This window comes from Pseudophryne corroboree, chromosome 9 (assembly GCF_028390025.1).
Source record: "Pseudophryne corroboree isolate aPseCor3 chromosome 9, aPseCor3.hap2, whole genome shotgun sequence".
NCBI lineage: Eukaryota > Metazoa > Chordata > Amphibia > Anura > Myobatrachidae > Pseudophryne > Pseudophryne corroboree.
Window position 1 is genome coordinate 342,900,198 of NC_086452.1, and position 15,045 is coordinate 342,915,242.

Genomic DNA, 15,045 nt, shown 5'->3' on the forward strand with positions numbered 1-15,045 from the left:
TGAAAATGCGGGAAGAGGCGCCATTTCCAGGGGGCGGAGCTTCTCAGAGCGGATCCAGCAGTGTTCAGCGCCATTTTCTCCCTGCAGATACATCACCAGAGACGCTGACAGGGAATGCTGTCCCTCCACGCGACTCCAGCTATCCTGTGCGGTACAAGGGGGTTGTAGAAGAGGTTGGAGGCTGTGTATTATCTGTGTAGCCTATTAAGGTACACAGTCAGCGCCAGATTAGTTATACTACCTAGTTGGTCGCTGTGTGTGTGTGCTGGCTCCGAGCTCTGTGTTTCTCTGAAGGTACTTGGGGGGGGAAACTGTGTCTGACATTTTCCTGTGTGGTGTATGTTTTCTCACATAGCCATTTCCATGGACTCTGGTGGTCATTCCGAGTTGTTCGCTCGCAAGCTGCTTTTAGCAGCATTGCACACGCTAAGCCGCCGCCTACTGGGAGTGAATCTTAGCTTATCAAAATTGCGAACGAAAGATTCGCAATATTGCGAAAAGACTTCTCTGTGCAGTTTCTGAGTAGCTCGAGACTTACTCTTCCAGTGCGATCAGTTCAGTGCTTGTCGTTCCTGGTTTGACGTCACAAACACACCCAGCGTTCGCCCAGACACTCCTCCGTTTCTCCAGCCACTCCCGCGTTTTTCCCAGAAACGGTAGCGTTTTTTCACACACTCCCATAAAACGGACAGTTTCCGCCCAGAAACACCCACTTCCTGTCAATCACATTACGATCACCAGAACGAAGAAAAAACCTTGTAATGCCGTGAGTAAAATACCAATCTTCATAGCAAATTTACCTGTCGCAGTGCGAACATTGCGCATGCGCAATTAGCGGAAAATCGCTGCGATGCGAAGAAAATTACCGAGCGAACAACTCGGAATGACCACCTCTGTGTCTTATGCTGCAGAGGATGTTTCTTCCCCAGAGGAATCCATTCCATGTACCCAGGAATGTAATGTATTGTCTCTGATTCCTATTACCGAGCCAGAATGGCTGACTTCTATTAAGGGAATGATCTCTCAGATTTCTACTAGGGCAGCTCATACTGAGACTGAAACTCAGGTTTTAAAGAATTCTATGGCAGTTTGGTCAGGCTCTGTACCTATTCCTTCTAAAACCCCTAGCATATACCCGAAGAAACGTGCACTTGCCCAGATTATGCAAGATGACACTGATACCGACTCTGACATGGCAGACGGTGACGGGGATGTGCTGATGGGGGCGGCATCCCTGGCTAAGGGGGTGCAGCTCATGATTGAGGCCATTAGAGATGTGTTAAACATTACTGACACACCACCTGAGCAGGTTGAGGAGGCTTACTTCACAGACAATAAGAAAGCCTCGCTAACCTTCCCTGCGTCTAAAGAATGAAATGCTTTATTTGAAAAATCCTGGGAAACCCCGGGGAAAAAATTCCAGATCCCCAAGAGGGTTCTGGTTGCTTTTCCCTTCCCTGAGGAGGATAGAAAAAGATGGGACGCATCTGTCTCCAGACTGTCAAAAAAGGTGGTTTTACCTGTCCCTGGATCTACCGCGTTAAAAGAACCAGCTGATCATAAGATTGACACTTTGCTCAAATCCATATACACTGCTTCAGGGGTGGCGTTAAGGCCTACTATTGCCTGTGAATGGATCTCAAAAGCTATAGTAAAGTGGTCAGGCACATTACTAGAGGACTTAGATACAATGGATAGAAGTGACATTGAAGTGTTTTTACGTAACATACAGGATTCTGCGGGGTTCATGGTGGAATCCATGAAGGACCTGGGTACGCTGACTGCAAGGATATCTTCCATGTCTGTCTCAGCTCGCAGGGGACTCTGGCTGCGCCAATGGTCGGCAGACGCGGAATCCAGGAGATGTGTGGAGAACCTACCCTACACAGGTCAGGCTCTATTTGGGGAAGCATTGGATGCATGGATTTCCACGGCAACCGCGGATAAGTCACCTTTTCTTCCCTCAGCTACGCCTTCCACGAAGAAACCCTTTTCTTCCGCATGGCAGTCCTTTCGGACCACTAAGAAAAAAAAGTCCAAACCTCCTACCACCTTCTTTTTAGAGGTGGGTGTGCAAAATCCAAAAAGCCTACACCTGCAGGCTCACAGGACCAGAAGCCTGCTTCCGTTTCCTCCTAAATCGTCAGCATGACGGTGGACCGCACAGCCTGGAGGACGGACAGGTGGGTGCGAGGCTCAGACATTTCAGCCACGTCTGGGTGTCGTCCGGCCTGGATCCCTGGGTACAGGATATTGTGTCCCGGGGGTACAGACTCGAGTTTCAAGAACTCCCGCCTCACGGGTTCTTTAAATCAGGCTTGCCAGCTCTATTGACAGGCGGGGCTATCCCACAGGAAGCCATCCAAAAATTGGAAAAATCAGAGGTCATTGTTCCAGTTCCACCTCAAATGCAACACGTGGGTTACTATTCAAACCTTTTCATGGTACCGAAAACGGATGGTTCGGTCAGACTGATTTTGAACTTGAAATCGTTAAACCCTTATCTGAGGGAGTTCAAATTCAAAATGGAGTCTCTGAGAGCGTTGATCTTAGGTCTGGAGGAGGGAGAGTTTCTGGTATCCCTGGATATCAAGGATGCATACCTCCACATTCCGATTTTGCCGCCGCACCAGGCTTATCTCAGATTTGGACTGTTGGATAGTCACTATCAGTTTCAGGCACTACCATTCGGTGTCTCCACGGCATTTGGGGTATTCACCAAGGTGATGGCAGAGATGATGGTTCTCCTTCACAGACAAGGAGTGAACATAATTCCATATCTGGACGATCTGCTGATAAATGCATCGACCAGGGAGACGTTGTTGCAGTCCATTGATCTCACGACTCGTCTGCTCAGGGAACATGGTTGGATCCTGAACTTTACAAAGTCACATTTGGAGCCGACAAGGAGATTGTATTTCCTGGGGATGATCCTCGACACGGAAGTGCAGAGGGTGTTTCTACCGAAGGAGAAAGCGTTGGTGATACCAAAATTGGTCCGGGATGTCCTGAAGCCAGTCCAGGTTTTGGTTCATCAGTGCATTCGCCTTCTGGGGAAGATGGTTGCCTCCTACGAGGCCCTACTATACGGAAGATTTCATGGTCGATCCTTCCAACTGGATTTCTTAGACAAGTGGTCGGGTTCTCATCTACATATGCACCTGAGGATACGTCTGTCGCCGTAAGCAAGGATTTCACTCCTCCGGTGGCTGCAAATACCTCACCTTCTTGAGGGCCGCAGGTTCGGGATTCAGGACTGGATCCTGCTAACCACGGATGCAAGTCTCCGGGGATGGGGCGCAGTCACTCAAGGGGAAACCTTCCAAAGAAGATGGTCAAGTTTGGAATACAGTCTTCCAATAAACCTTCTGGAACTAAGAGCCGTGTACAACGGTGTTCTCCAAGCGGCACATCTTCTGCGAGATCGATCTATTTAAGTACAGTCGGACAATGTAACGACCGTGACTTACATAAACCGACAGGGCGGAACGAAGAGCAGAGCTGCAATGTCAGAGTTAACAAGAATCATCCTCTGGGCAGAAAAACACGCGCTGGCGCTGTCAGCAATTTTCATTCCGGGAGTGGACAACTGGGAAGCGGACTTCCTCAGCAGACATGATCTCCATCCAGGAGAGTGAGGCCTCCATCCAGAGGTGTTCACGGAGGTGACAAATTTTTGGGGGGTTCCTCAAATAGACATGATGGCCTCCCGCCTCAACAAAAAGCTTCGGAGGTATTGTTCCAGGTCAAGAGACCCGCCAGCATTGGCGGTGGACGCCCTGGTGACTCCAAGGGTGTTCCAGTCGGTGTACGTGTTTCCTCCACTTCCACTCATTCCAAGGATTCTAAAGCTCATAAGGCGAACAAGAGTTCAGGCAATCCTAATTGCTCCGGACTGGCCAAGAAGGACTTGGTACGCAGATCTTCTGGGTCTACTGCTGGAAGATCCGAGGCCTCTTCCTCTTCGGGAGGACCTGCTACAACAGGAGCCTTTCGCTTATCAACACTTACTGCGGCTACGTTTGACTGCATGGAGGTTGAACGCCAGATATTAGCTCGGAAGGGCATTCCGAACAAAGTTATTCCTACCCTGATACAGGCTAGGAAAGGAGTAACGTCTAAACATTATCATCGCATTTGGAAAAAATATGTCCAAGAGGTTTCCTACAGTGGAGTTTCAACTGGGCCGGTTTCTCCTCTTCCTGCGAGCAGGTGTGGATATGGGCCTGAGGTTGGGATCCATAAAGGTACAGATTTTGGCCTTATCCATTTTCTTCCAGAAACAGCTAGCTTCCCTCCCTGAGGTTCAGACTTTTTTTGAAAGGGGTTCTGCACATCCAGCCTCCCTTTGTGCCGCCTACGGCACCCTGGGATCTTAACGTGGTGTTGCAGTTCCTCCAATTGGATTGGTTCAAGCCTCTACAGGAGGTCGAGGTCAGGTTTCTCACGTGGAAGGCTGTCTCTCTGTTGGCCTTAGCTTCTGCTCGACGTGTGTCTGAGCTGGGGGTTTTGTCTTGTAAAAGCCCCTACTTGATCTTCCATGAAGATAGAGCTGAGCTCCAGACACGTCAGCAGTTCCTTCCAAAGGTTGTGTCAGCTTTTCATATCAACCAACCTATTGTGGTGCCAGTTGCTACTGACTCCTCAATTCCATCAAAGTCCTTGGATGTTGTAAGGGCACTTAAAATATATGTGAAGAGGACTGCTCGTCACAGAAAATTGGACTCTCTGTCCTGTATGATCCCAGGAAACTTGGGTGTCCTGCTTCTAAGCAGACGATCTCTTGCTGGATTAGGTTCACTATTCAACATGCGTATTCTACGTCCAGATTGCAGTGTCCAAGATCTATTAAGGCCCACTCTACTTGTAAGGTGGGTTCTTCCTGGGCGGCTGCTCGGGGTGTCTCAGCTTTACAGCTTTGCCGAGCGGCTACTTGGTCTGAGTCGTTTGCAAAATTCTACAGGTTCAATACTTTGGCCTCTGAGGACCTAAAGTTTGGTCAATCAGTTCTGCAGGAGCCTCCGTGCTCTCCCTCCCTCCCGTTTTGGGAGCTTTGGTACATCCCCATTGTACTAATGTGGACCCCAGCATCCTCTAGGACGTAAGAGAAAAAAGGATTTTAATTACCTACTGGTAAATCCTTTTCTCGTGGTCCGTAGAGGATGCTTGCCGCATGCCCAGCGCTTCGTTATCCTGCAGTGGTTACTAGATTCAGTATTGCTTTGTTCTTAGTTAAGTACTGCATTATTACTTGGTTCAGTAATGTTATTCAGTTGTTGCTGGGTTTTCAAGCTAATTTGCTTGGTTTGCCTTGTTTGTGTGAGCTGGGGTGAATCTCGTCACGATCTGTGTCAAATCCTTCTCTCAAAGTTATCCGTCTCCTCGGGCACAGTTTCTAGACTGAGTCTGGTAGGAGGGGCATAGAGGGAGTAGCCAGCCCACACTCTCAAACTCTTAAAGTGCCAGTGGCTCCTAGTGGACCCATCTATACCCCATGGTACAAATGTGGACCCCAGCATCCTCTACGGACTACGAGAAAAGGATTTACCGGTAGATAATTAAAATCCTATTTTTGAACTTTTAAAAGTTTTCAGTCTTTTGATGTCTAAATATTGGTAAGGCTGGATGGGCCTTGCGCATAAAGGGCCTAATTCAGACCTGATCGCAGCAGCAAATTTGTTAGCAAATGGGCAAAACCATGTTTACTGAAGGGGGGGGCAGGTATAACATGTGCAGAGAGAGTTAGATTTGGTAGGGTTCAATATGAAATGTAAATTGTAGTGTAAAAGTAAAGCAGGCCAGTATTTACCCTGCACAAAAACAATATAACCCACCCAAATCTAACTTTTTCTACACATATATCTGCCCCCCTGCAGTGCACTTGGTTTTGCCCATTTGCTAACAAATTTGCTGCTGCGATCAGGTCTGAATCAGGCCCAAAATCCTATTGGATTGTTTGCCGTGCTGCTAGCATATATGAGGATACCAGGCCTCACTGGATTGAGTACAAGGGTAATTAGTTATGCAGTGCTCAGACTTGTATCTTTGTAGCTTGCGTTATGGTTGGTGTTCTACAGATATATTCATAATTGGTATGTGCGTGACAGGAATTTTATATGGGAGCCATAAAACATCAAAAGTTTACACAGTAACACAAAGTTTTATGGTGTGGTAAGCAACGGAATAAGTAAAAGAAAAAATGGCAAAAGAAGCAAGTTTATCTGTTTCAAGTTCATAAAGGAAATTTCAAAGTTACAATGTCATGTTTTGAATCCAGTGAGATGATGCTGCTGGTAGTAATCTTCCGTGGATTAATGAGGGTGGGAGGGCTGGAGTCCTGCACCCTCCACTATCCGCAGAACTTACCCCTCCGATGTACATGATGTGCAGTTTCTGGATATTAATGGTGCTAGCCGCGATTTGTTATCCTCCGTCCACCAGGTGGACATGTTTCATCGGTGAGCGTCACTTCTCACATGGCTGGTTGCCACTTACGTAAACTCGCACTACTGCGAGATCAGTTACTGAGTAGCTGGCCACTCAACTCGCCGGCTGGCAAGGAGACTTGCGAGATTGCTTTTTGATATTGGTTTGTGCACCAACGCGTTTCTGCCTTAGCATACCTTCCTCACACTGTTCCTTCAGGAAAGCCTGCTAAGGCAGAGACGCATTGGAGCACAAACTACCACCGACCGCTAGCCCGACAAGTCTCCTCACCAGCCGGCAGAACTTAATTATACTAACATTTCTTCCAAGAAGAGCAGTCTGCAGAAGAGGGCAATCCAAGGGTTCACCAATGACTCACTGCTTTTTGGTAGGAGGAGAGAGCATGAGGAAGCGGGTATGCTGTATTGCAGTCGGCCCAGGCTGGTAAATCGTGGTATCAAGATCACCTATCGCAGCTGCCTTCCTGTAGTGCCTGTGGCCAGGGGAGAGAAGGAAAGCCTGGGTTGTAGGAAGATGGTCTTCCTGAAGCCGTGGCTTAGCGATCCTTTAAGGATCCCCCCCCCCCCCTTTCTGTTGCCGAACAGGCAGGAGGAATCGAAAGAGAGGTTGCCATGGCAACCGTGTGACCCTCCAGATGGCCTGGCATGGTCGTATTAAATTCAACTACACCAGGCAAGCCCTATGATTTTTTTTTTTGTTTTTCCTTTTATGAAATGCGATACCAGGCATACCCTCTGACTTGCCTTTTTTACTCTTATGTTTTGGTTAAAATTGAAAACCCATAATCAATACTTATAATAAACTGTGACCTATTTGCCAAACACAAAGCTTATATGATACCTATTTGTCTTTAAGCTGCACTTGTTTACGTAGATGAACACCTTTTCAGAAAGTAAGACGAAATATCTCTGCTATTAAAAAAGTTATCTTTTCAGACACTTTATAGCTTTAAATGGGAAAAAATAAAACTGGGGTACGTGCACTGTAGCTTCTTGGAGTCCCTATCCAAACTTTGTGCTTCTTTCAGAATCAATGAAGAGTTTGTGCACCAGCTAGCACTGTTTGAACAAATGGGTTGTGACGTGGATATGAGCAGTGCGAGCTACAAACAATATCGCCTTCAGAAAGTGACAGAAAAATACCCTGGTAAATATTATAGTTTTTATGATATTCTGTGGTTTTTGGTTTTGTTTTGAGGTTTTTTTTAAGGTGCAGAGAACTGTGCAATGCTGTGGCCAGATATAAAAGACATGAAGTCTGCATCTTAAGGGCTTTTCTATTCTAACTGTTGGGATTCCTGGTCCTCTGCTTGTGGTTGACTATGATTCCAACTCTGATATCTCTGGCTATGGCTTTGCTTGCGGATCCGTGTCTGAACAGTGTTTGATCGTTTGTTTACTGAAATTTGGACTTTGGCTTGCTTAACTTCCTTTACCGCCAGCAGTTTGTATAGATATACATTGGGGATAAACCCCTGGTGTCCCCCAGCACACCGAGCTGTACCAGTACCAAGACATGAAAGATATATATATATAGAGAGAGAGAGGTCTTAGTTCCATACAGTTTGCAAACGTATGATAAGCCACCAGACCCCGACAAGATTCCTATGATGCTGGTGGCACCAGCATCAGAGGAGCCTTGTCAGGGCCTGGTGGCTTAATCTTTCATGTCTTGGTACAGGTACAGCTCGGTGCGCTGGGGGACAACAGGGGTTTACCCCCAATGTATTTCTAGCCAGTCTGACCCCCCCTTTCATGCACCTGAATTGTATTTCCTTATTGATTTGAGCAACTTACATTTTGTTCAGCAGTTTTGTAGAAGTATCAAGCAGTGAAAACAATGGAGAAGTTTTAACCAATCATCTTTGAGGTAGCATTATTTATTACAGTCTGTCAAATGATAGGTAAAAGCTGATTGGTCGCTATGAGCAACTTCTCCATTGGTCCACTTCTTGACTCTTTACAGAGCATTTTGCAACATTCGAAATATTGATGTCTAAGTTCCGGAGTCTAAATTTAGCTTGTCGACATTTTGATTGTTGACAAGCTAACTACATCCCCTAGCATGGAACCATGGGTATCTTTTCTAGTAAGTTTGCAGAAAAATGTACATGTTGCCAGATATTCTTCACTCAGTGCAGTCTGGTTTTGAAAATGAAAACCCAGACTAACATCACAGACCCTCCCAAAGTGAAATTAAAGCTGTCTTTCTCTAGCATCCATAAGGGATATTGGTCACACATTAGTACGATGGGTATAGATGGGGTCCAAAGGAGCCACTGCACTTTACATTTCTTCAGTTTCTTTTAAAACGTTATTATTTTCGGTATGCTGTTTGGGCAACAGCATACCTGCGCCGTGGGAGTTAGGGGTGGGGGACGGTCACTGGCCTTGTGAGGTGCAGAGCTGTTTCCCCGCTGCAGGACCACCGTCCTGACGGGCTGTTAGTTCAGCGGGGCACTGCACCTTGGCTGTCGCAATCGCAACATGCTGCACATCCCTAACGGATGCCTGAAGGTGATCGTCGGTGATGAGTACAAACAGGGGGATCCCGCTAGGGGGGTCCCCCGCTTCATGGTGTGGCAAAAGCGCGGGTGAGGCATATGGGTCCCTCCTGGGTGGGACCCTCTGTAGCCCCTTCGTGACACTGGATGAAATTTGCTGTACTTAACATTTATGTGACACTACAGCGTTTTTAGGCGACATAGCCAGTATAAATATGTACAGTAGCTCCGACGCCATTACATGGGGCGGAGCTATATTAGAGCGGGCTCAGCTGCATTTTGGCGCCTTCCTCTGCATAAGCAGCAGCAGCCTCACACAGCTCCTCCGGTCTGTCACACGCTGGATCACTGGTACAGGGTGTTTGAGTAGGGGGAGAGCTGCTATTTTGTGCACAATATTCCTCTAGGGGAATCCTAGTTAGAAACGGTTTACATGATATATCTATATAAAAACCGCTGACGGCCTCACTCGGGCTCTGCAGCGTTGGTGTGCTGGTGTCTTCTCTAACTCCTTGTCTTCTCTCACATGCAATAGGGCAGGCTTGTTTGTAACTCAGTCTGTGTTGTATGTGTTATTGTGTGTTACTCCATAATGGTGAAACAAAAATGATGCGGTGTTTATAGTGCCAGATTCTCCCCTCCATCATCTGGCTCCTTATCATGTGAGCAGTGTAGTCAGTCATCACAAAATGCTGACAGTGTGGGAGAGAGTCATGAGCCCACCAGGCTGGAGGCTATCAAAAATATGATGTCTGATATGTCATCTCAATTAACTGCTAATGCCAATAAAACACAAGAACTGCAACAAGCAGTAGCAAGCCTGGCTGCCCCCCCCCCCCCCCGTCTACTACAGGTGCACATAAACGTGCTTTACCTGCACTCCTATCAGATACTAATGATGATATACTGGATGATGTGGACCCCATAAGTGGGGACTACCCCCCTGCACAGGGTATTGATCCCCTCTTTTTGGCTATAAGGGATGTTCTAAAGCTCCACCTGGAGGACACTGCAAATCAGCAGTCCTTTTTCCTCCCACAAGACAAACTGACAGTCACTTTTCCTGATTCCAAGGAATTAGATGATTTGTTTAAATTAGACTGGAAAACTCCTGATAAATAATATCCGGTGTCAAAACAATTTTTGCATACCTTTTCCTTTGCCCCTAAAGGCAGAATGTTCTGGGAAGAATCTCCAGCTGTAGATGTCTGTGTCTCTCGCCTTTCCAAAATGGCGGTACTCCCTGCCTCTGGATCCTTTATGGTAAAAGATCCGTTGGGATAGAAAAATTGAGGCCACACTGAAATCTATCTACACTGCTGCAGGTGTATCTCAAAAACCAGTCATCGCAGGTTGTTGGATGACACATGCAATTCATTCCTGGGCTACTCAAATTCAGGAGGATCTCTCGGGGGATATGACCCTGGTTACTACAGTTACTTTCCTAAAACACATTCAGGACATGGCTAGAGTCCTCTGTGACTCCCTAAAAGAGATTGGCAATATTAATGCTAGGCCACTGCTATGGTTGTATCTGCACGCAGAGCCATAAGGTTGCATCCGTGGATTGCAGACGCTGACTCCAAACTAAATGTGGAATCTCTTCCCTTTACAGGTGAATGGCTATTCAGAGGTGAATTGGACGCATGGGTTTCCAAGATTACTGCTGGAAAATCCACGTTTCTTCCCTCTGGGTCTCCGCCTGGGTAGACGGTACCTACCCGGGACCGTCTACCCAGTCCTTTCGGTCCACCAGATTTCGATCTAGGGCCAAGGGTGCCTCCAACGCAGCTAGCGGCAACAGAGGTGAGCCTAAGAAACCAACTGTTGCCGGCTCTCAGGAACAGAGCACCAGTTCAGCTTCCGCAATAGCTTCAGCATGATGGTGCCCACCCACCCTGAGCGGATCTCGTGGTGGGAGCTTGGTTACGTCGCTTCAGCCATATCTGGGAAGGTTCCTGCCAGGATGCCTGGTTAAGGGACCTCATCTCTCAGGGTTACAAGCTGGAGTTCGACGGTGCTCCTCCCCAACAATTTTTCAAATCAAGCTTACCAGCTTTGGAAAATATGCGTGTAACGCTGCTACTGGCCATCACAAAGTTGGTCTAGTCCCAGGTCATTGTTCCGGTGCCCCTACATCAACAAGGACAAGGTTACTACTCCAGCCTATTCATAGTACCAAAACCAAATGTGAGACCCATTTTGAATCTGAAGTCCTTGAAACCTTACCTGAAGATTTTCAAATTCAAGATGGAATCTTTTGAGAGCAGTGATTGCAGGCCTGGAACACCAGGAGTTCCTAGTGTGTCTAGATATCAAGGATGCCTTCCTCCATATCCCAATTTGGCCTCCTCATCAGGCCTATCTGCGGTTCGCCCTGCTGAACGATCACTACCAGTTCCAGGCGTTACCCTTCGGCCTGTCTACAGCTCCAAGGGTGTTCACGAAGGTGATGGCGGAAATTATGTTTCAACTCAGATTCCAGGGGTTCGATATAGTCCCTTACCTGGATGATCTCCTGATAAAAGCGAGTTCCCGGGAGCTTCTACTGCTCCATATAGATCGCACTATCCAACTTCTGTCTCACCACGGGTGGATCCTCAATCTACAAAAGTCCCACCTGGAACCATCTCAGCGGCTCCTGTTTCTGGGTATGCTACTAGATACTGTAGCACAGAGTGTTCCTCCCAGTGGAATTAGTGAGAACACTCCAGGAAATGGTTCGCATGGTCCTCAGACCTGCTCGAGTATCCATTCATCTTTGCATAAAATTATTGGGAAAGATGGTGGCATCGTACAAGGCGATACAGTATGGACGGTTCCATGCCAGAACGTTCCAATTGGACATCCTGAACAAGTGATCTGGTTCCGATCTCCAGATGCACCGGATGATTCATCTGTCACCACAGACCAGGATTTCTCTCCTGTGGTGGCTACAGTCTTCCAATCTCCGGGAAGGTTGATGCTTCAGGATTCAGGATTGGGTCCTCCTCACGACGGATGCGAGTCTAAGAGGATGGGGAGCTGTCACCCAGGGTGTGCAGTTCCAGGGCAGGTGGTCTGCCCAAGAGGCACTACTTCCGATCAACATCCTGGAACTTCGGGCTATCTACAATGATCTGATTCAGGCCTCCCCTCTGCTCAGGAATCTGGCAATCCAGGTTCGGTCGGACAATGCCATGGCTGTGGCGTACATCAATCGACAAGGAGAAACAAAAAGCAGGGCCTGCATGTGAGAAGTGTCAAGGATACTCCTCTGGGTGGAAAGAAATGCAAGAGCATTGTCCGCAATCTTCATTCCGGGAGTGGACAACTGGGAAGCGGACTTCCTGAGCCGCCACGATCTCCCCCCGGGGGAGTGGGGACTACACCCTCAGGTGTTTCAACAGATCGACAGATGGGGATGCCCACAGATCGACATGATGAAGTTTTGCTACTATTGCTCGCGAACCAGAGACCCTCAGGCGAGCGCAGTAGATGCGCTGACATCGCCTTGGCCTTACCAGCTGGTCTACCTATTTCCTCCGATTCCGTTGATCCCAAAGGTGTTCAAGAGGATTAGGCATCAAGGAGTGCAAGCATTCTTGATTGCCCTGGATTGGCCCCGAAGAGCGTGGTACGCGGCTCTTCTGGACATATCCATAGAAGACCCTTGGCCTCTGCCATTAAGAAGGGAGCTTCTTCAGCAAGGTCCGTTCGTCTACCCGGACTTACGGCGGCCTCGTTTATGGCATGGAAGTTGAGCAGAACATCCTAGCTCACAAAGGGCTTTCCAAAAAGGTCATTGTCACTATGGTGCAAGCCAGAAAACCTGTGACGTCAAAACACTATCATCATATCTGGTGGAGATATGTCTCCTGAGGCGAGTAACGCACATATCCATCTGCAGACTTTCACTTGCGAGGATTCCTTATTTTCCTGCAGTCTGAAGTGTATAAAGGCTTACGTCTAGGATCCATTAAGGTCCAGATTTCAGCTCTTTCCGTCCTTCTTCCAGGAGAAGTTGGCTCTATTGCCAGAAGTTGACCTTCTTGCAAGGGGTACTTCACATACAACCTCCATTTATGCTGCCTATGGCACCTTGGGATTTGGATGTGGTGTTATGTTTTCTGCAGTCCTAGTTTGAACCTCTGACGGTGGAAGACAAGTACCTCACGTGGAAGACGGTGATGTTACTGGCTCTGGCTTCTGCTAGACGTGTCTCGGAATTGGGGGCCTTATCGTGTAAAAGTCCATACTTTATGAGGACAGAGCGGAGCTCAGGACTAGACAGCAGTTCCTACCAAAGGTGGTCTCCGCGTTTCACTTGAATCATCCTATTGTGATTCCGACCAGTTCTGGCACTTCAGCTCTTCCGGAGGCATTGGATGCAGTGCGAGCCTTGAAAATCTATGTCAAGAGAACGGCTCGGATCAGAAAGACTGATTCCTTGTTCGTACTCTATGATGCGCAGAAGGGGGGTTGCCCTGCTTCAAAGCAGTCCATTGCTCGTTGGATTAGGCTTACTGTCCAACAGGCCCATGTGTCGGCAGCCTTACCTGTTCCTAAGTCTCTGAAAACCCACTCTACAAGATCGGTGGGGTCTTCCTCGGCGGCTGCCCGTGGAGTTTCGGCCTTGCGGCTATGCCGAGCTGCTACCTGGTCGGGGAAGAACACCTTTGTGAAGTTCTACAAATTTTATTCCCTGGCCAAAGAGGATACCCAGTTTGGGCAGGCAGTGCTGCAGATGTCTCCGCACGTCCCTGCCCGTACTGGAAGCTTTAGGACATACCCATCGTACTAATGTGTCCCCAATATCCCTTATGGATGTTAGAGAAAATAGGATTTTAATACCTACCAGTAAATCCTTTTCTCGTAGTCCATAAGGGATATTGGGCGCCCGCCTCTGTGCGGTGATTTTCTGCAGGTTCTCTGTTCTGTTACCTGTTCAGCTGTTGCTATTATGTTGCCAGCCGTTGCTGGCCCATTTATGTTATGGTGTGCTGGCGTGTAAATCTCACCACACTTATTATGTTCCTTCTCTCAAGTATGTCCTTTCTCCTTCGGGCACTGTTTTACCTAGAACTGCCTGTAGGAGGGGGCATAGAGGGGAGGAGCCAGCACACCCAGTGCACTGGCTTCTTTGGACCCCGTCTATACCCATCATACTAATGTGTCCCCAATATCCCTTATGGACTATGAGAAAAGGATTTACCGGTAGGTATTAAAATCCTATTTTAGTCAAGGATTAGACCGTGACCTGGTTTAAACCATTATAAGAGAATATTGACAGAGTGCTGACATCTGGCATATTTCTGGCTGGATTTCCTTGAGATTTTGGTGATCCTCACCACAGATCTACAGCTGCAGCACTGACTCTCCTATGCCTTTACAAGCGGTCTGCACTGGACTATATTTAAGAATTCCAAAATTGGTTTGATGAGACTAGTTAGAAAGAAGCTGCTCTAGTTCCATCAAGAACTATACAGCTAAATTAAGGGGTGTGTTAGCTTGTAAACTGGCTGTAGACCAGTGGCTGCCAGAACACCGTATAGAATGCAAAAAGGAAGCATGTCTCCATGCCTGTGAGAAAATCTGAACACCTTGTTCTAGGTATAGGACCAGAATAGGAGTTTACTGTATGCATATTGGGGCCAATTCAGACCTGATCGCTGCATGCCAAAGATACGATCAGCATCTCAGCCCAGCGAACGCCTCTGCCTGATTGACAGGCAGAGGAGATTGCTAGGCGGCCGGTGGCGTTCGCCCGTTGTTTTGAGGGCGCGGTCCAGGCAATGCAGGTGTGCCCAGACCGTGCGGGAGGCGGGCGGCTGCATGACGTCACACGTAGCCGCTGCGACCCGGGGGCGGCGAAAGGTAGGGACTTTCTAGTCTGGTGCGCTAGCATTGCCGCCGTGCAATGCTAATGAGCCCATGCGGAGAAGGGAGTGCCAGACATGCGGGGCGGACTAGCCCTGTGCTTGCCCCCCCCCCCCCACACACACACACACACACACACACACACACACACACACACACACACACACACACACACACATGGTCAGGGTAGCTGATCGTAGCCGTGCAAAATTGGGGGCTGTTATGCACAGCTACGA

The 15,045-nt window shown here is 48.0% G+C and overlaps 1 protein-coding gene across 1 annotated transcript in view; it reads left to right on the top strand.

The window, feature by feature from the left end:
* DUSP12 (dual specificity phosphatase 12) overlaps positions 1-15,045 on the top strand; it is a 184,190-nt gene that overhangs the window by 108,348 nt on the left and 60,797 nt on the right. The window contains exon 4 of the mRNA XM_063940630.1: positions 7,475-7,593. Within this exon, the coding sequence (XP_063796700.1) occupies positions 7,475-7,593 (119 nt within the window). The remainder of the gene's footprint in view (positions 1-7,474; positions 7,594-15,045) is intronic.